This window comes from Gobio gobio (assembly GCF_949357685.1).
Source record: "Gobio gobio genome assembly, chromosome: 2".
NCBI classification, from domain to species: Eukaryota; Metazoa; Chordata; class Actinopteri; order Cypriniformes; family Gobionidae; genus Gobio; species Gobio gobio.
The window spans coordinates 25,536,642-25,556,468 of record NC_137098.1 but is presented as its reverse complement, the minus strand read 5'-3'; the positions used below and the strand labels follow the sequence as shown (position 1 = coordinate 25,556,468).

Sequence of the window (19,827 nt, the reverse complement as noted above, 5' to 3'; positions counted from 1 at the left end):
TCTCTTGAAGGAGTAAGATTCTGAGTCAATGTCACTCAGCTCAGCTTTATATAGGGAGCAAGCCCGCCTCTACTTCGAGCACTTGAACATTTTTCAAATAGACTTCAGTATTTGTCTGTGGAAGGTGTTTCCCCAATGAACCGAACCAAACCGAAATGTAACTTTGTCTTTGTCCTCTGGAAAAAAAAATGTTTCCCTTTTATTTAACATTTAGTATTATTGTTTTAATTAAAAGATATTTAAATAAAAACATGTTATCAGAATTGTAGCAACATGTTAGCTAAAACATGTTCTCTTTAACACTTCACATGCTAAACATGCGAACGACATGTTAAATCATGTTAACAATGTGTTAAAACATGCTAGCTTCATGCTAAAATGTTAGCAACACCTAGCAAAATGTTAAAACATGCTAGCAACACTTGCTATATTAAAAAGATCTATCAATTTTAAACTACTTTAGGCCTTCTGGCTAGGCTTTCTTGAGCCAATATCAAAATTTGTTTACAAACTTTGCTTTCTAGTTCAAACTATATATTTTCATTGAATTGCAGTCAATATAAGGGATTCAGGGATCCAGTTCACCCAAAGATGAAAATTCTATCATTATTTAGTCATTTCAAACCTGTATGACATTATTTATTCTGCAGAAGACTAAAGAAGATAGTTTGAAGAATTTAGGATAGGATATATTATTTCCATAATAAAGTAAAAAATTTTAAGTATCTAAAAGTGTACTTCTTTTTCACAAAGAGATAATTTTATTAGTTTATTAGACTTTGACTATCTTCCTTTCACCAGTAGTGTTAAGAGCCTTGAGTTGTGAAAAGGGTCACAAACACAGACAAGGAGAGAGCAGAATCTGTGTTTGGGCTGAACAGGAAATGTCAGCAGGAAAGTCCCACAATCCCCCAGAGAGTCAGACACAGTATGCAACTATTAACAATTCTGTTAATATAAAGATAAAAAGTCACATCCAAGTATCTAACCAATGTCTTGTCAAGTCTGACCCACACCCAACAACTGTAAAGTAATTAATTTGGCTGGAACTCTTTTAAGAGCATTATAATCAGAATCATTATGTTCATAACTGTTGTTAGCTTGTTAATCTCTGTATATGAATTTAGTTATCACGTATAACAGTAGCTACAAGTTGCCAGTTTATACATTTCTTTTCTCTTGTTTTACTTTTTTTCTGAAGGGGAAAACCAACAATAAACATTATTTTTTATTTCTAATCAGTGTGTTCAACTCATCAGCTCATTAGTAGAGACTCCAAGACTAGATGGGTCAAGGGAGACTCCAGGATCAGAGTTGGGAAACGCTGAGCTATCCAGTTGGCATAGACATCTTACTAGACTAATTGTATTAGAGAAAAAGAAAGGCATTTTGATGAACTAGGATATGATGTGATTGCTTCTCCTCATAGTCTTGTACGGTGGGGTTTCTGAAAGAGGAATGGAATGGATTTGGCACAACATCAGAATGCACCCAGCTGCCATAGAAAAATCTTCATGTGTTTCTACTATGCTCTGCTTGAAAATATTCAGTAACTGAAGTCAGTGATCAGAAGACTTTATATCTGTCTTATGCAGCTCCAAGTGCCACAACAACTCCTGATTCTTCAAATAATGGCAAGTTTGCCACACAGTCTGCAAAAGGTGAATTAACAACTCAGATTTTTCCCGTTTGTTTTTATTCATAAAAATTGTGTGCAAATTCATCATTCATCTGTAACTGTGACATCTATTTGACAATATTCACCAGACCTATACCTTACGATAATTCATGCTAGTTAAGACAGTTATGCAAAATGCTAATGGTATTCATTGTTTAAATATTAACTTACTTGTGTATAGCTTATTCTAACAGACTTTACAAATAGTGGAAAAATAGTGGAAAGGACAGACAGCATTATACTTCTACATGCATATAATCTAAGATTGTTTCCTGTTTTTTATATTGACAGCAAAGATTGTGGCATGGGGTAATTGTGTCTCTATACCAAAATAACTTTTCACAAGTCAAATCATATTATATATACAGTAAACTGATATAGCATAAACCTACACACAGACAATACACCTCTTTGCAGACATGATGCATTGTTTTATACACATTTGTTGTTATACACAATGCTTTAGACATGTTTTATAAATAGTTTAAAGACACAAACATCACAACATGTTCTGTTTGAGTATGTTTCTATGCTCAGTTTGAACATGTTCAATAAATGGTATCAGTGACATTAGAATGTGGTTTATATGTTTCTTTGCAGCTTCAAGTGCAGCACCAAGTCCCACCACCACTGCTTTACCATCCAACAGTGAGTTTGTGTTTGATTTGTCACAGATGAATGAAATAGTTTTCCTTCTACTGATTGAGTCTGATTCTGTAAAATTATATCTTATCCACACTAGATCTTTTATTGAGAAATAATTTAAGATGTAAATGTATGTTTTTGTAATTGGAAGCAGAGATTATCACATCAGATATTTTAGCACATAAAATCAAGGAATATATTTATTATTTATGCTATGGTTAGTAAGCTAACCCAGTGGTTCTTCACCATTTTTCTGAAGGCACACAAACAGTAGACATTTTTTGTTTTCTTTCTAATCAAACACAACTTACATATGTAACCTGAGACGTTCCCTTTCGAAAGGGAACTCTCGCTGCGTCAGCTGACGCTATGGGGAACGATATACCCACGCCGCCATGCTGAGGGGAGTGTCTGCCCACTGGCAGTGACAACTGTCAGCACAAGTAAATTCAACTGAAAAACCTGAGCAACTCCCCCTCAGGTCACACTGGGCTGTCAGTGACAGGATCCCCTTCGGTCATAGCCCAAGCTATATGCCTAAAACGGGACCTTAATGCAACTGCATGAGGTCTTATCCAGCCTGCTCAAAGGCCCGGGACCAACTACTTCAACAGAAGGGGTCCCTTTAAGGGAATGTGGCTAGGGGACCCGAAGGAGCCCCAGCCAGTCACTACTCGGGAAACAAGTTATCCCGAGTGCCACCAGGGAGGCCTGACCTGGTGCCCTAAGTGTTATGGACACTTTGGTTTAGCCAACCCAGTAGGTTCAGAAACAGAGCCTCCGGATGGTGCCTCAGAAGGCATCCAGACTAAGGGACTGAAACCCTGGCAGTCCTACTTAGCCCGGAACTCAGAGACGGGTTATCCCAGAGTGCAACACTCAGCGTAGCGCTTTACAACCCTTGCAAGCGAGGGGAGTCTGCCTGCTCAAATCAAGGATCTACCAAGTGCTTGTGTTTCAAAGCAGTAGGGAGGCCGGAAAGGCCTATGGACTGATCTAACAGGGAGGCCTCACGACAGGCCTGCGACCGTCTGACCAGGCTCAGGCGGCTGTAATAATAATAATAATAATAATACATTTTATTTGTACTGCACTTTACATTTGGAACAAATCTCAAAGTGCTACAGTTAAGATCATTTAAGAAGGATAAAATACTAATAGATTGAATGGTTAAAAGTCATAAGTTCTCCTAAAAAGAAATGTTTTTAGTCCTTTTTTAAAAGTCTCAGTAGTTTGAGGTGCCCTCAGATGGTCGGGGAGGGCATTCCAAATCCGAGGAGCGGCAGAACAGAAAGCCCGATCACCCATAGTGCTGAGCTTTGTCTTGGGGAGAAGGAGAAGGTTTGAGTTTGTTGATCGAGTTGTAGTTGAAGGTGTGAGTAGTTCTTTCAGATAGGGGGGGGCATTTCCATAGATGCACTGGTGGGTTAGAAGGGAGACCTTATAGTCAATCCTGGCGGTAACAGGAAGCCAGTGAAGTGAATGGAGAATGGGTGTGATGTGATCGTATTTTCGAACTCTCATCAGGATCCTAGCAGCACTATTCTGAACGTACTGCAGTCTCTGCAAGCTTTTGTTAGGGATCCCGGTGAGAAGTGCGTTACAGTAATCCAGTCTGGAGGAGACAAAGGCATGGACCAGTTTTTCAGCATCTGCTAAGGATAGCGTTGGACGGAGTTTTGCAATGTTTCTGAGATGGTAGAAAGATGTTTTGCAGAGGTTTTTGATATGGGCTTCAAAGCTGAGTTGTGGATCAAATCTTACACCAAGATTGGTGACAGTTGTGGAGAGGGGAATGTCATGACCAGAGAGTATTTTACCAGTTATGGAGGAAGACTGGGTTTGATGTGGAGTGCCAACAAGAATTGCCTCAGTTTTAGAGCTGTTTAACTGGAGGAAGTTGTGCTTCATCCACATCCTTATCTCCTCCAGACAGGCGGTGAGTGTTGAAGACGGAGATGATGTTGTTGAAATGGAGTTGTGTGTTTCTGATTTCATGTACAGTTGTGTGTCATCAGCATAGCAGTGAAATGAGACTCCATAGCGGCTAATGACATGGCCGAGGGGGAGGATGTAAATGATGAAGAGAATGGGGCCAAGGACTGACCCCTGAGGAACCCCGCAGGTAACTGTGTGTTGCCGGGACCTTGCACTTCCAAATGAAATGTACTCTGTTCTGCTAGTGAGGTACGATTTAAACCAGTTAAGAGCAGTGCCAGTGAGTCCAGTGGTTTGATGCAACCGGTTAAGGAGTATACCATGATCCACTGTATCGAATGCAGCAGACAGATCGAGGAGAATGAGGAGGGATGGTGAACCTGCATCAGCTGTCATCCGTAGGTCATTTGTGACTCTAACCAGGGCCGTTTCCGTACTGTGTGCAGAGCGGAAGCCAGACTGAAATTTTTCGAAAAGATTGTTGTATTTGAGATGATCCTGGAGGTGGGAAGCTACAACTTTTTCCAGTACTTTGGAGAGGAATGGGAGATTGGAAATGGGCCTATAATTTGCAAGCACATCTCGGTCAAGGGTGGGTTTTTTGAGAAGTGGTCTGATTATGGCAGTTTTTAGGGCAGATGGAACATTGCCAGACTGGAGGGAGTTGTTTATTTTTGTGGTAATCAGAGGACTTAGGACAGAGGTGTTTACTTTCACTAGAGCTGAAGGAAAAGGGTCGAGGGCACAGGTGGTAGGTTTCATCTTTTTAATTATCGTCTCAACCTCTTGCTGTGAGATTTCTGGAAAGCGATGTAGGGGCTCCGAAATTACAGGCTGTGAGTGCATAGTCAGGGTGGATAGTGGTGAGGATCCAGGAAAGGTAGAGTGAATTGAGTCTATTTTTGTTTTGAAAAAGTCGAGGAAATTATTACAGTGCTCTTCTGTAGTTTCTGTAAGTGAGGGGGTTTGTGGTTTGAGTAGATGGTTTATGGTGGAGAACAGCTGTTTGGAGTTTCCGGGACTATTTCTGATGAGGTTTGAGTAGTAAGTTGACCGTGCCTCCATAAGTGACTTTGAATAGTCCTTTCGGTGTTCCCGAAAAGCAAGCTTGTGCACAGTGAGACCTGTGGTTTTGAATCTCCTCTCAATGGCACGCCCAGCTGTCTTCATTTTTCGTAGTTCACTGGTAAACCAGGGTGCTGATTGGGTGAAAGTGACTGTTCTGGTTTTTACCGGGGCATGAAGATACAGAATGCTTCTGAGGGTGTTATTGTAATAGTCCACTGAATCCATGAGTGGTAGACAGTTTACAGAAAGGAGATGCTGGAGATCGGATGCCATAGTCTCTAGGTTGATGTTTTTCAGATTTCTGAAGCAGATTTGGCGTTTGGGCTTGATGAGGCTGGATAGTGAAGACATCTTCATGGAGATGGCCTTATGATCAGAAACTCCCAGATCATACACCAGAAGATTGCTGAGAGAAACAGAGTTTGTAATGACTAGATCGAGAGTGTGACCCCTGGTATGAGTGGGGGCATCGACAAGTTGTGTCAGATTAAAACAGTCGAGTAATTGGAGAAATTCTGCTGCAAAACGGCAGGTTGAAGAGTTGACGTGAATATTCATATCTCCAAGTATGATGATATTAGCAGACATTATACAGAAAGTTGAAAGAAGATTGGACATCTCTGGGATGAATGATGGGTTTGGTTTTGGTGGCCGGTAAATAAGAAGTATCGTAGTGGAAAGAGGGTGCTTACATTTAAATGCAAGGCATTCAAACGAAGACAGCTCAGGCAGGGTTATAGGGGACAAGATCAGATCACTTCGGTGGATGACAGCCAGACCACCACCACGCCCTGTGCTGCGGGCTTTCTGTAAATAGCAGTAACCAGGGGGACAGGTCTCATTTAAAACAGAATAAACATCTGGTTGATGCCAGGTTTCTGTAAGGCACATCATATCTAAACACTTTTCTAGAATATGATCATGTATGAGGCAAGATTTGTTTGTGATGGATTGTGCATTAAAAAGTTCAATCTTGATATTCGTTGCAACAGTGTGTCTCTGTATTGGCCGAAGTAAACTGAGATCCACTCCATGTTTTCTCCGGTTTCCATCCAAGTCAGTGCATAGCGTTGTCACGGAAACTCCAGCGCTACTAGTCCTAGGAGTGACGGCGCCCTGATGACGTGTTCGAGAAGCAACGGTGCGCACGCCGGACCAGATGGATGAGATGTTGTGATCAGACCGGGAGAAAACAAACTTTCGACGGCAACTTCTGTGAATGTAACGGGGCCGGCGAAGGAGTCCAAGTTGTTTAATGACTGATGTACACGATGGAGTGGTATAGTTGTTGAATTTCTGAAGTTGAATGGCTGAGTAGTTCAGCATTATGCCAGTCGTGGAGAGTGGTCTGCTAGCCGCAAGCCACGCCCGTGATGCACATAGGAAAGCCAACAGACACAGCAAGCAAACAACCGTGACAATGGGTGAACACCTCACGATCATCGGCAGCGACCCTAGGCGAAAGCCCCACGGCAACGGGTAGCGACGAACAGTCACGGGAATCCCCAAGCGATAGCAACTGGTAGGCAAACAGCCGCTTGAGTCGGTGGAATCCGTACAGAACACATACAAATCCACAATGTTTACTAGTGAGCAGCAACACTAGTAAGACTTACTGAACGTATTACTGGTCGATAAACGTTATGCTTATACCATAATAACAACTGTTGCACGGTAGAGGGTTTTCAGTTAGAGAAAACGGAGAAGGGGCGAGTGTCTGATCTGATCTCCAGCTGAAATGTGTAGTTTGGTAGGTGAGTAAATGTCCTTCAGATTAGAAGCAAGCCGTAACAATCCATAAAAAAAATAAAAAAAAGTTTTTAGACGTAACAACGGGCGTCCTCTCCTGTCATGAGTAAATCCATTCAAACTGCCAACGACCAACTGTAAACAGCCGAGTGGAGTCATCTGAGACGATAAGATCCAAAAAAAACGGTCCCAATATTAGCACTGACTGATTTTACTAGTTATGATAACAAAAAATTAAATAAAATCTAAATCTAACATTACAATTCAAACCAAAGTCGGGTGGAAAAGCGACGAACAGACAATGCCAGCGTCCTCTCCCCCTCGTTGCTAGGCAACAAAAAAACAGCTGTGTGCTGTACATGACCCTCAATGAGGGGAGCAGCTGAACCTGCCTGGCGGTTAACCTCCAGCTGTAGGCTAAGCTACCGTAGGTTCTACTCACAGAGAACTGGTAAACGAGAAGTGCCTAAACTCGGGAACTTCGCCTTCAAGGACGCCCCGTGGGGCCCACTACCTGATAGCGGGTTCCTCAAGGAGGCCTACAGAGGCCTACTACCTGATAGCAAGCTATGTTAGCTGCCCGAGCATGACTCGGGACTCCACCCTCGAGGGAGGCCTAGTGAGGTCTACTACCTGACGGCAGGCTTTTTTTTTTTTTTTTTTTTCTCACCTGCATAGCAATATATGCCGGATTCTAGAGCGTTCAAGCTCACCTTCAGGGAGGCCTGGTGAGGCCTACTTACCTGCCAGCGAAGCATGCTAATAGCTGAGGTCACCTCTAGGGAGGCCCGGTGCGGGCCTACTGTCAGATAGCAACTCTTGCTAACTGTTCAAGTGACCGCAATCTGGGAGCTCACCCTCAGGGAGGCCTAGTAAGGCCTTCCACCTGATAACCTGCTAGGCCGCATACCCGGACGCCGTGCGTCAGCGCTCACCTTCAGGGAGGCCTGGCTAAGGCCTTCCATCTGACAGCAGGCCTTCAAGGAGGCTTGATGAGGCCTACAACCTAATAGCCAGCAGGCTAGCTGTCCGGATGTGAAGAACATCGGTACTTGCCTTCAGGGAAGCCTGATGGGGCTTCCTACCTGATAGCAAGCCTCTAGGGAGACCTAATGAGGCCTATCACCTCACAGCCTGCCAGGCTATTTAACCAGATGCCAACATCGGTACTTACCTTCAGTGAGGCCTGGCGAGGCCTTCCAACTGATAGCATGCCTTTTAGGGAGGCCTGGTGAGGCTTTCCACCTGACAGCCGACCTTCAGGGAGGCTTGATGGGGCCTAGAACCTGATGGCCAGCAGGCAATTCTTCCCGATGCTGAACATCGGTACCTGCCTTCAGGGAGGCCTGGTGGGGCCTTCCACCTGAACGCCGACTTTCAGGGAGGCTTGATGGGGCCTTTTAAACCCTGGTAGCCGACCAGGCTAATCACCTCGATGCTATACATCGGTACCTGCCTTCAGGGAGGCCTGGTGAGGCCGTCCACCTGAACGCCGACTTTCAGGGAGGCTTACTGGGGCCTATAACCTGATAGCCAGCCGGGCTAGTTATTCCAATGCCACGCATCGATACTTGCCTTCAGGGAGGCCTGGTGAGGCCTACCCTCATAGCAAGTCATGCTAGCTACCCGAGCACTCCTATCTCAGGAGCTCACCTTCAAAAAGAAGCCTAGAAAGGCTTTCTGTCTGATAGCAAGCCTACTAGGGAGGCCTGGTGAGGCCTACTACCTGCTAGCATTAACCATGCTAACCGTCAAGTGACAGAGACTCAGAGCACTCCTCCAGAGAGGCCTAGAGAGGCCTGGCAACTGATAGCAATTTATACAAATTGTCAGAATAACAAAAAAGACCCTGGGGGCTCGTCCTCACGGACGCCTGATGAGGCCTACCACCTGATAGCCAGTCAGGCTAGCCGTACCGATGTCACACATCGGCATTCGCCCTCAAGGAGGCCTGATGAGGCCTACCACTCGATAGCAAGCCATGCTAGCTGAGTATCCAACTCAGGAACTCACCTCCAAGGTGAGGCCTACCACCTGGTAGCAAGTCACAACTGACTGCAATGAAACCCTTGACAGTTAGACTACTGGCTGACTAGATCTCCATCATGTCGTTAGGCAACCTCCCTATCCCGCCGATTCCCACTGTGTTTTTTTTAGCCGCCCATTCCCGCCCGCAGAAAAATTCAAACCGCCCGCTCGGAAACATTCAGGAGGCCAGACTGGCCTATAAGCTGATCTAATTGGGAGGCCTCGCGAGGGGCCTACGACCATCTGATCAGGCCCAGGCAGCTTCGGGCTCACAGACGACCCTCGAAGAGAGGGGAGCTTAAAAAGGGCTGCCCGGTAGGTAAGCCAGGTTGTAGGCTAAATTCCCTCCCATGGGAACCAAGTAGCAGAAGCGACCTCAGTCGCGCTAGGGTAAGACCATCCTCAGATGCTGCCAAATAAGGGGCAGATATCGACGGCAGGGTCCCCACTAGCTGTCAGCATATGCCAGTAAACGGTTCTTGAACTGAGAACCCAACCCCTCAGGGAGGCCTAGTGAGGCCTATTACATGATAGCAGTACATGCCAAATGCTCGAGAAACCAAACTCGGAAACTCGGCTGAAGGGAGGCCTGGTGAGGCCTACTACCTGATAGCAGTCGAAGCCCACTGTCCAAGTAGCTGGAAAACAGAAGCTCGTCTCCTCAGGGAGGCCTGGAGAGGCCTACTACCTAATAGCAGGCTATGCTAGCTGCCCGAGCATCCTGACTCGGGAACTCCCCCTCAGGGAGGCCTAGTGAGGCCTATCGCCTGGTAACGAGCTCACAGGGAGGCTGAGTGAGGCTTACCACCTGCCAACAGTCCATGCTAGTCCACATGACTGAAACCTTGGGACATGCCATCAGGGGAGGCCCAGCTTGAGGCCTACTACCCATGGCAAACCTTCAGGGAGGCCTGGTGAGGCCTACTACCTGGTAATCCCACATGTCTGCTGCCAGAGGCATCCTAGTCCCGGGGCTCACCCCTAGGGACGGTCAGGAACTCACATCCAGGGGAGGCCTGGTGAGGCCTAGTACCTGGTGGCGAGCCACAGGGAGGCCTGGAAGGGGCCTGCTGCCTGCTTGCAATCCACACTGACTGTCACGGTCGACTGGCGTCCGTGGAGCCCATCTTCAGGGAGGCCTATCGGGGCCTACTACCTTACAGCAGACCTGCAGGGACAGCTTCCTGGTGGCAGGCATGAGAAACTAGCTGCTATAACTCCTGGACTGACAGCGGCTTCTCTGCTGGCTGACAAGATAACAAGAAAGGTTATTAGTTGGTAATTCTGCTACTTGAGGCCGACATTGTTGGGGAGTAAACACATAGCAATACAAAAGGGGCCGACTTTGCAAAAGGCCTACTTTCCAAGGCTGTCTACCTATCTAGGTTGCAGCTATTAATCGCTAACCTCCCCAACGTTGGGACTCACTCGCAAGGAGGCCTACTGAGGCCTACCACCTGACCCGGAGTCTACTGCCCAGACTGCCCGAGTTGGCTGCTCACAGCCAACTGGCTTCCCCAATGTCTCAACCTGGGGCTAATCCATCCCAGCGGCCTACTTTCGGGCCTACTGTATGACAGTGCAATCTTCCCAGCAGCGCCTACAAGCTCTGGAACCTAATTACATTACTCATGACAGGGTACTCGGCAAAAACAATACCCTGGACCCCCTAAGCAGGGGGAGTACCACGTACGCCACCTACCCCATGAAGGACCTAGCTTTAAAGTGGCCTACCATTACTGCAAGGGCGTCAGCCATGGCAATGCTCTGGCTTCAAGGGAGCTCACTACCAAACCAACATATGACAAAGGTTAAGAAGTGCTGCTCAACCCAAGCCATGGGTGAGGCAGAATGATACAGAGCTAGGAGTGGGATACTCGAATCTACCCTGTCTTAACAGAGGAGTACTGCCACCTGGCCAGGACATATACACAGGGCCCGAGCCTGCCAAAAACTGGCGGCTTCTAATAACTAGCTCTGGAGGGCAGAGTTGAACAATACATGCGACATCTTCATATTTAAACGAAAAGATGGCCTGACCCTCCACACGACCACTGGCTGGCTTTTTGGCAGGTGACTCCGTAATCCCTAGAAGCCTAGGCCAAAATAGATCTATACCTGTTTTGTTTTAATGGGCTCTAGATCTAACTGCAGTTCTAGCATAGTCTGATCCCTCATTCTCCAGACAGTTTATACTGAGAGAAGATACAGACCGCCCTACCCTGAGGCGGCTACCTGTTACAAGCTTAAAGCTGGGATATTCGTACACGCAGCCTTTCTATTTTTAGAGAAAAAAGCGCTACACACCCGCAGGAATGAGCGGAACTACCAGCGATATTCCCGTCTTTTTTTTTTTTTTTAACTGGGAAAATAAAAAACTGTATTCCATACAGCGAGCAAAAACAGCTCTAAAATATAATTCTCTATATCTTATTATATTCTCTCATATCTTACTGCTTGTTCTCCACTTTTAACAATAGCTCACCATGGAGCCAAAAGCAACTGGTGTAAAATGATCTAGTATGATCCATACTAGAAAAATGATTTCAGAATAATACAAGATAAATCAAGATTAATATTTATTTTGGCCAGACAGGAAAAGTAAATAAGTAAACAAGAATCCATGGTACACAACTGATCAGCGTAAAAACATAAAACACAATTGCAAAGCAATATGAAAATTATTTAAAAGAGTCATCTTGTCTGGCTCATAATCTACATGCAGTGTGTGTGTGCCCCAAAGACACTGACACAGCACCACATGGGGGTTCTGGCTACAGAATTTTTTCCCCCTGAAAGCTATGTTACCCTCCCTTAAATACTCCAACTAGAACAAAAGGGTTGTAAATATTTGCAACACAAACACCTGGTTTTGGGGGAGTGGATCAGATATCTTTGAAGAGACTCCTCAAATGGAGAACTGAATTCTCATTAGTTTTCAATCTTTCTAATACTACTAGTGACTGCAGTGAAACGGAGACCATTTTACCATTCGCACCATTCGTGACCTTTAAAAAGACATCAAACATGAAAGGGATAAAACAATAGATTTACAAGATACATCATCACTGGTATATCTGGATTTGGTGACTTGAAAACAGGGCAAGGAAAGGGCAGAATGGGGAGGGGGTAGAAATGTTTCATCAGGGTGGTGTCCCACAGTTTCTGTGAGATCTTCTCTTAAGATTAGTGACTTTTATTGTTCTATTGCTGGGGTGTGGATCTAAGATTTTATCTTAGCACCAAAACCGATCCTTACAGACGGCCCCTGGCCCATTGGGACAAATCAGATTAGTTCCCAAGGGGACATAATTGGACATTCCTTGTTTCCATATTTTGGATGTCCTTTCCGAAGTGTTCATGGTGCTGATCCTTGAGTTAACAGCACAAGTCAATGGGTGCCGGAGTCAAGTATTCACCTGAAATAACAACATTAAGACAGGCTGAACATGAAGATGAAAACACTGCTGAAATACACCTCAGCGGCACAGTCCCTTTAGGTGTAGGCGTACTGTGCTGATTGGATGCTGTAGCAATTAGGCAGGATATCTGTTATCCCGTTGGTCAGGTTTGTTTCCACCTGCCCATGATTGTGATGGTTTTCAGTCTGTAGAATGACTTGTTGTCCCAAGTCAGTTGTGTTAGTCAGCATGAGCAGAAAGTGTCAGTGGAAAGTGTCTTTACACTTTGAGGAAACATCTGTGTCCTCCCCAGAATACTTATCAATAGCTGACCCTTAGAGAAATCCTCGGTCACCTTCAAGCAGAAGGTTTGGTTTGCCGGGCAGGTCAGATCTCCATGGGTGAAGGAATCATTTCACTGATGATGCTCCATTGTGTGCGAGACACCTGAACAAATTCTGAATAACCATGCAATAATTGAACACTGATGAATTTGTGGTTATTGTGAGATGTAAAAAGAGAGTTGTTGGATAATCACAAGAACATCAAAATAACAACACATGATAAACTCCTGTCAGAAGTGCGAGTGGTAAAAACGGTCTCATTTCTCAGTGTCATATATTTAGTGAGCAAGTCTCATTTGATCGCCAGATTCTTCAATACCACTAGTGATATGGAAGTGAAATTTAAACATGGTCTGGATGAATTGAAGGAAAGGTATCAAACCGTCAATAGAACAGTATATTTACCAGCAGTATGCATAATATATCACATAATTAAATATGGAAGTACACAATTGGATAATTGCCATTATAAAATTGTCTATATCAGTTGTTTTAAATGCAAATCATTATTGAATTCTTATGTTTCAATCAGATTACTTAGAGAATGAGATTTACAGAAAAAGAGATTTAAAATCTTTAGTTAAACTTTGGCACTCATCTTCTGCACATTTGATGTACAGGCGGAGTCACACTCAATGATGCAGGTCTGACTGAGAATTGTTTAATTAATTTATAGAAATGCCTGCATTCCAGATCTAACTCTTTAGATATATTTGTATTGTCATTAGTCATATGTTGGAAACTAGGGGCCCTTCCAGTTTGCAACAATGCTAAGGACTGGACATATTAAACATTGTGTCCATCAGTTTACTGATCAATTAATTGTCAATCAATTAATGTGTGACAAAGCCATGCACGTGTTTTATGCATCTTGCAGCATTCACACACAGGAATTTGACATGGCTGTAAGCCATAAAATTGTTAACAATGTATTAACTATGAATGAATTAAGAATTAATTAATTAAGACTATAATATATTAACTATTACATAACTATAAACTAAATGATTTGTAAGTAATTTATTACTGTACTGTTATAAAGTTACCCTATTTTGCTATGACACGTTCTGGTGTGCAACAAAACATGCAGATTCCACAGTTCAGGATTGGGATGCCAGATTGAACCCCCCACCTGAGAGAGGAGGTCGTTCCTCGGTGGAATGGTCCAGGGGGGAGCTGTCAGCATCCCCACTAGGTCCCCACTGTTCCAAACCATTTTCACTGTAACATTCACATTCTTCTAAAACTACTCTTCCTCTCGACAGCATGTCCACCCCGCTGGTAAAACGGGCGGGAATGTGGATAACTTGAATAGACAGGAGATGTTGATCTGCCCACAAAAGAAGGCTCTTTGCGATCTTCAGCAGGGAACGCGAGCTGATGCCTCCTTGATGATTTAGGTGCAGCGAAGCGGTTGCCGGCAATTCAAAAAAATAAAAATCTAATTAGGAGAATTAGAGGAGAATCTCCCTTAGTAACACACATAAACTGATCCAAAATAGGGCCCGACCAAACATAGGAAAAATATAAAGCAAAATAACAAATCCAAAGTCCCAATTATAGCAAATTAATTGAAAATATACAAATGAACTTAAATAACTGTAGAAAAGCAAAATAAAATAGAAAGCAAAGCAAAACAGTAAAACATGAAATAAAGCAAAGCAAAGCAGAAAACAAATCAAGCAACAGAGCTGCCCGGACTGCTACACGCGCTGTTCACGCTGGTGAAACATATCCCAGCTCTTTAAGTTTCCCAGCACGTCATGAACACTATTCAAAACTGTTCAACGCTGGTAAAACATATCCCAGCTCTTCAAGTTTCCCAGCACGTCATGCCCGGTCTATCGATGATACGAGGATTTCCCTGCGTGAGTGAACTGCAACTGGTGCACAGATGCCACTAAGCAGCCAACGCGGGGCCATTGCATATAGGCATTTGCGGACCCGTGTGCCAAGTATGAAACGAGACACGGCCTCTTAGTCATGAGCTGAAACCCCTGCATATGAAGCGGGCCCAGCTGACATACTGTCACAGCTGCAGCCATCAGCACAAGTCTTCTTGGAAAGCATTTCAAAGGGACCTGTGTTCGCATATGAACCCCTTAGTGTAACAGTTCTACTACCATGAGGGGTGCATGAGAACTTGTTACTTGAGTTGGGCGTCGCCTGAGGCGAGAGAGGCTTCTTGCATATATTCTCTTGAAGGAGTAAGATTCTGAGTCAATGTCACTCAGCTCAGCTTTATATAGGGAGCAAGCCCGCCTCTACTTCGAGCACTTGAACATTTTTCAAATAGACTTCAGTATTTGTCTGTGGAAGGTGTTTCCCCAATGAACCGAACCAAACCGAAATGTAACTTTGTCTTTGTCCTCTGGAAAAAAAAATGTTTCCCTTTTATTTAACATTTAGTATTATTGTTTTAATTAAAAGATATTTAAATAAAAACATGTTATCAGAATTGTAGCAACATGTTAGCTAAAACATGTTCTCTTTAACACTTCACATGCTAAACATGCGAACGACATGTTAAATCATGTTAACAATGTGTTAAAACATGCTAGCTTCATGCTAAAATGTTAGCAACACCTAGCAAAATGTTAAAACATGCTAGCAACACTTGCTATATTAAAAAGATCTATCAATTTTAAACTACTTTAGGCCTTCTGGCTAGGCTTTCTTGAGCCAATATCAAAATTTGTTTACAAACTTTGCTTTCTAGTTCAAACTATATATTTTCATTGAAATGCAGTCAATATAAGGGATTCAGGGATCCAGTTCACCCAAAGATGAAAATTCTATCATTATTTAGTCATTTCAACCCTGTATGGCATTATTTATTCTGCAGAAGACTAAAGAAGATAGTTTGAAGAATTTAGGATAGGATATATTATTTCCATAATAAAGTAAAAAAATTTAAGTATCTAAAAGTGTACTTCTTTTTCACAAAGAGATAATTTTATTAGTTTATTAGACTTTGACTATCTTCCTTTCACCAGTAGTGTTAAGAGCCTTGAGTTGTGAAAAGGGTCACAAACACAGACAAGGAGAGAGCAGAATCTGTGTTTGGGCTGAACAGGAAATGTCAGCAGGAAAGACCCACAATCCCCCAGAGAGTCAGACACAGTATGCAACTATTAACAATTCTGTTAATATAAAGAGAAAAAGTCACATCCAAGTATCTAACCAATGTCTTGTCAAGTCTGACCCACACCCAACAACTGTAAAGTAATTAATTTGGCTGGAACTCTTTTAAGAGCATTATAATCAGAATCATTATGTTCATAACTGTTGTTAGCTTGTTAATCTCTGTATATGAATTTAGTTATCACGTATAACAGTAGCTACAAGTTGCCAGTTTACACATTTCTTTTCTCTTGTTTTACTTTTTTTCTGAAGGGGAAAACCAACAATAAACATTATTTTTTCTTTCTAATCAGTGTGTTCAACTCATCAGCTCATTAGTAGAGACTCCAAGACTAGATGGGTCAAGGGAGACTCCAGGATCAGAGTTGGGAAACGCTGAGCTATCCAGTTGGCATAGACATCTTACTAGACTAATTGTATTAGAGAAAAAGAAAGGCATTTTGATGAACTAGGATATGATGTGATTGCTTCTCCTCATAGTCTTGTGAGGTGGGGTTTCTGAACGAGGAATGGAATGGATTTGGCACAACATCAGAATGCACCCAGCTGCCATAGAAAAATCTTCATGTGTTTCTACTATGCTCTGCTTGAAAATATTCAGTAACTGAAGTCAGTGATCAGAAGACTTTATATCTGTCTTATGCAGCTCCAAGTGCCACAACAACTCCTGATTCTTCAAATAATGGCAAGTTTGCCACACAGTCTGCAAAAGGTGAATTAACAACTCAGATTTTTCCTGTTTGTTTTTATTAATAAAAATTGTGTGCAAATTCATCATTCATCTGTAACTGTGACATCTATTTGACAATATTCACCAGACCTATACCTTACGATAATCCATGCTAGTTAAGACAGTTATGCAAAATGCTAATGGTATTCATTGTTTAAATATTAACTTACTTGTGTATAGCTTATTCTAACAGACTTTACAAATAGTGGAAAAATAGTGGAAAGGACAGACAGCATTATACTTCTACATGCATATAATCTAAGATTGTTTCCTGTTTTTTATATTGACAGCAAAGATTGTGGCATGGGGTAATTGTGTCTCTATACCAAAATAACTTTTCACAAGTCAAATCATATTATATATACAGTAAACTGATATAGCATAAACCTACACACAGACAATACACCTCTTTGCAGACATGATGCATTGTTTTATACACATTTGTTGTTATACACAATGCTTTAGACATGTTTTATAAATAGTTTAAAGACACAAACATCACAACATGTTCTGTTTGAGTATGTTTCTATGCTCAGTTTGTTCAATAAATGGTATCAGTGACATTAGAATGTGGTTTATATGTTTCTTTGCAGCTTCAAGTGCAGCACCAAGTCCCACCACCACTGCTTTACCATCCAACAGTGAGTTTGTGTTTGATTTGTCACAGATGAATGAAATAGTTTTCCTTCTACTGATTGAGTCTGATTCTGTAAAATTATATCTTATCCACACTAGATCTTTTATTGAGAAATAATTTAAGATGTAAATGTATGTTTTTGTAATTGGAAGCAGAGATTATCACATCAGATATTTTAGCACATAAAATCAAGGAATATATTTATTATTTATGCTATGGTTAGTAAGCTAACCCAGTGGTTCTTCACCATTTTTCTGAAGGCACACAAACAGTAGACATTTTTTGTTTTCTTTCTAATCAAACACAACTTACATATGTAACCTGAGACGTTCCCTTTCGAAAGGGAACTCTCGCTGCGTCAGCTGACGCTATGGGTAACGATATACCCACGCCGCCATGCTGAGGGGAGTGTCTGCCCACTGGCAGTGACAACTGTCAGCACAAGTAAATTCAACTGAAAAACCTGAGCAACTCCCCCTCAGGTCACACTGGGCTGTCAGTGACAGCATCCCCTTCGGTCATAGCCCAAGCTATATGCCTAAAACGGGACCTTAATGCAACTGCATGAGGTCTTATCCAGCCTGCTCAAAGGCCCGGGACCAACTACTTCAACAGAAGGGGTCCCTTTAAGGGAATGTGGCTAGGGGACCCGAAGGAGCCCCAGCCAGTCACTACTTGGGAAACAAGTTATCCCGAGTGCCACCAGGGAGGCCTGACCTGGTGCCCTAAGTGTTATGGACACTTTGGTTTAGCCAACCCTGTAGGTTCAGAAACAGAGCCTCCGGATGGTGCCTCAGAAGGCATCCAGACTAAGGGACTGAAACCCTGGCACTCCTACTTAGCCCGGAACTCAGAGACGGGTTATCCCAGAGAGCAACACTCAGCATAGCGCTTTACAACCCTTGCAAGCGAGGGGAGTCTGCCTGCTCAAATCAAGGATCTACCAAGTGCTTGTGTTTCAAAGCAGTAGGGAGGCCGGAAAGGCCTATGGACTGATCTAACAGGGAGGCCTCACGACAGGCCTGCGACCGTCTGACCAGGCTCAGGCGGCTGTGTGCTGTACATGACCCTCAATGAGGGGAGCAGCTGAACCTGCCTGGCGGTTAACCTCCAGCTGTAGGCTAAGCTACCGTAGGTTCTACTCACAGAGAACTGGTAACCGAGAAGTGCCTAAACTCGGGAACTTCGCCTTCAAGGACGCCCCGTGGGGCCCACTACCTGATAGCGGGTTCCTCAAGGAGGCCTACAGAGGCCTACTACCTGATAGCAAGCTATGTTAGCTGCCCGAGCATGACTCGGGACTCCACCCTCGAGGGAGGCCTAGTGAGGTCTACTACCTGACGGCAGGCTTTTTTTTTTTTTCTCACCTGCATAGCAATATATGCCGGATTCTAGAGCGTTCAAGCTCACCTTCAGGGAGGCCTGGTGAGGCCTACTTACCTGCCAGCGAAGCATGCTAATAGCTGAGGTCACCTCTAGGGAGGCCCGGTGCGGGCCTACTGTCAGATAGCAACTCTTGCTAACTGTTCAAGTGACCGCAATCTGGGAGCTCACCCTCAGGGAGGCCTAGTAAGGCCTTCCACCTGATAACCTGCTAGGCCGCATACCCGGACGCCGTGCGTCGGCGCTCACCTTCAGGGAGGCCTGGCTAAGGCCTTCCATCTGACAGCAGGCCTTCAAGGAGGCTTGATGAGGCCTACAACCTAATAGCCAGCAGGCTAGCTGTCCGGATGTGAAGAACATCGGTACTTGCCTTCAGGGAAGCCTGATGGGGCTTCCTACCTGATAGCAAGCCTCTAGGGAGACCTAATAAGGCCTATCACCTCACAGCCTGCCAGGCTATTTAACCAGATGCCAACATCGGTACTTACCTTCAGTGAGGCCTGGCGAGGCCTTCCAACTGATAGCATGCCTTTTAGGGAGGCCTGGTGAGGCTTTCCACCTGACAGCCGACCTTCAGGGAGGCTTGATGGGGCCTAGAACCTGATGGCCAGCAGGCAATTCTTCCCGATGCTGAACATCTGTACCTGCCTTCAGGGAGGCCTGGTGGGGCCTTCCACCTGAACGCCAACTTTCAGGGAGGCTTGATGGGGCCTTTTAAACCCTGGTAGCCGACCAGGCTAATCACCTCGATGCTATACATCGGTACCTGCCTTCAGGGAGGCCTGGTGAGGCCGTCCACCTGAACGCCGACTTTCAGGGAGGCTTACTGGGGCCTATAACCTGATAGCCAGCCGGGCTAGTTATTCCAATGCCACGCATCGATACTTGCCTTCAGGGAGGCCTGGTGAGGCCTACCCTCATAGCAAGTCATGCTAGCTACCCGAGCACTCCTATCTCGGGAGCTCACCTTCAAAAAGAAGCCTAGAAAGCCCTTCTGTCTGATAGCAAGCCTACTAGGGAGGCCTGGTGAGGCCTACTACCTGCTAGCATTAACCATGCTAACTGTCAAGTGACAGAGACTC

General features: G+C 44.2%; 1 protein-coding gene across 1 annotated transcript in view; it reads left to right on the top strand.

The window, feature by feature from the left end:
• The window catches only part of LOC307142010 (uncharacterized protein), a 102,012-nt gene that overhangs the window by 35,209 nt on the left and 46,976 nt on the right, over positions 1-19,827 (top strand). The window contains exons 3-6 of the mRNA XM_079842528.1: positions 1,596-1,661; positions 2,279-2,326; positions 16,642-16,707; positions 17,319-17,366. Of these exons, the coding sequence (XP_079698654.1) occupies positions 1,596-1,661; positions 2,279-2,326; positions 16,642-16,707; positions 17,319-17,366 (228 nt within the window). The remainder of the gene's footprint in view (positions 1-1,595; positions 1,662-2,278; positions 2,327-16,641; positions 16,708-17,318; positions 17,367-19,827) is intronic.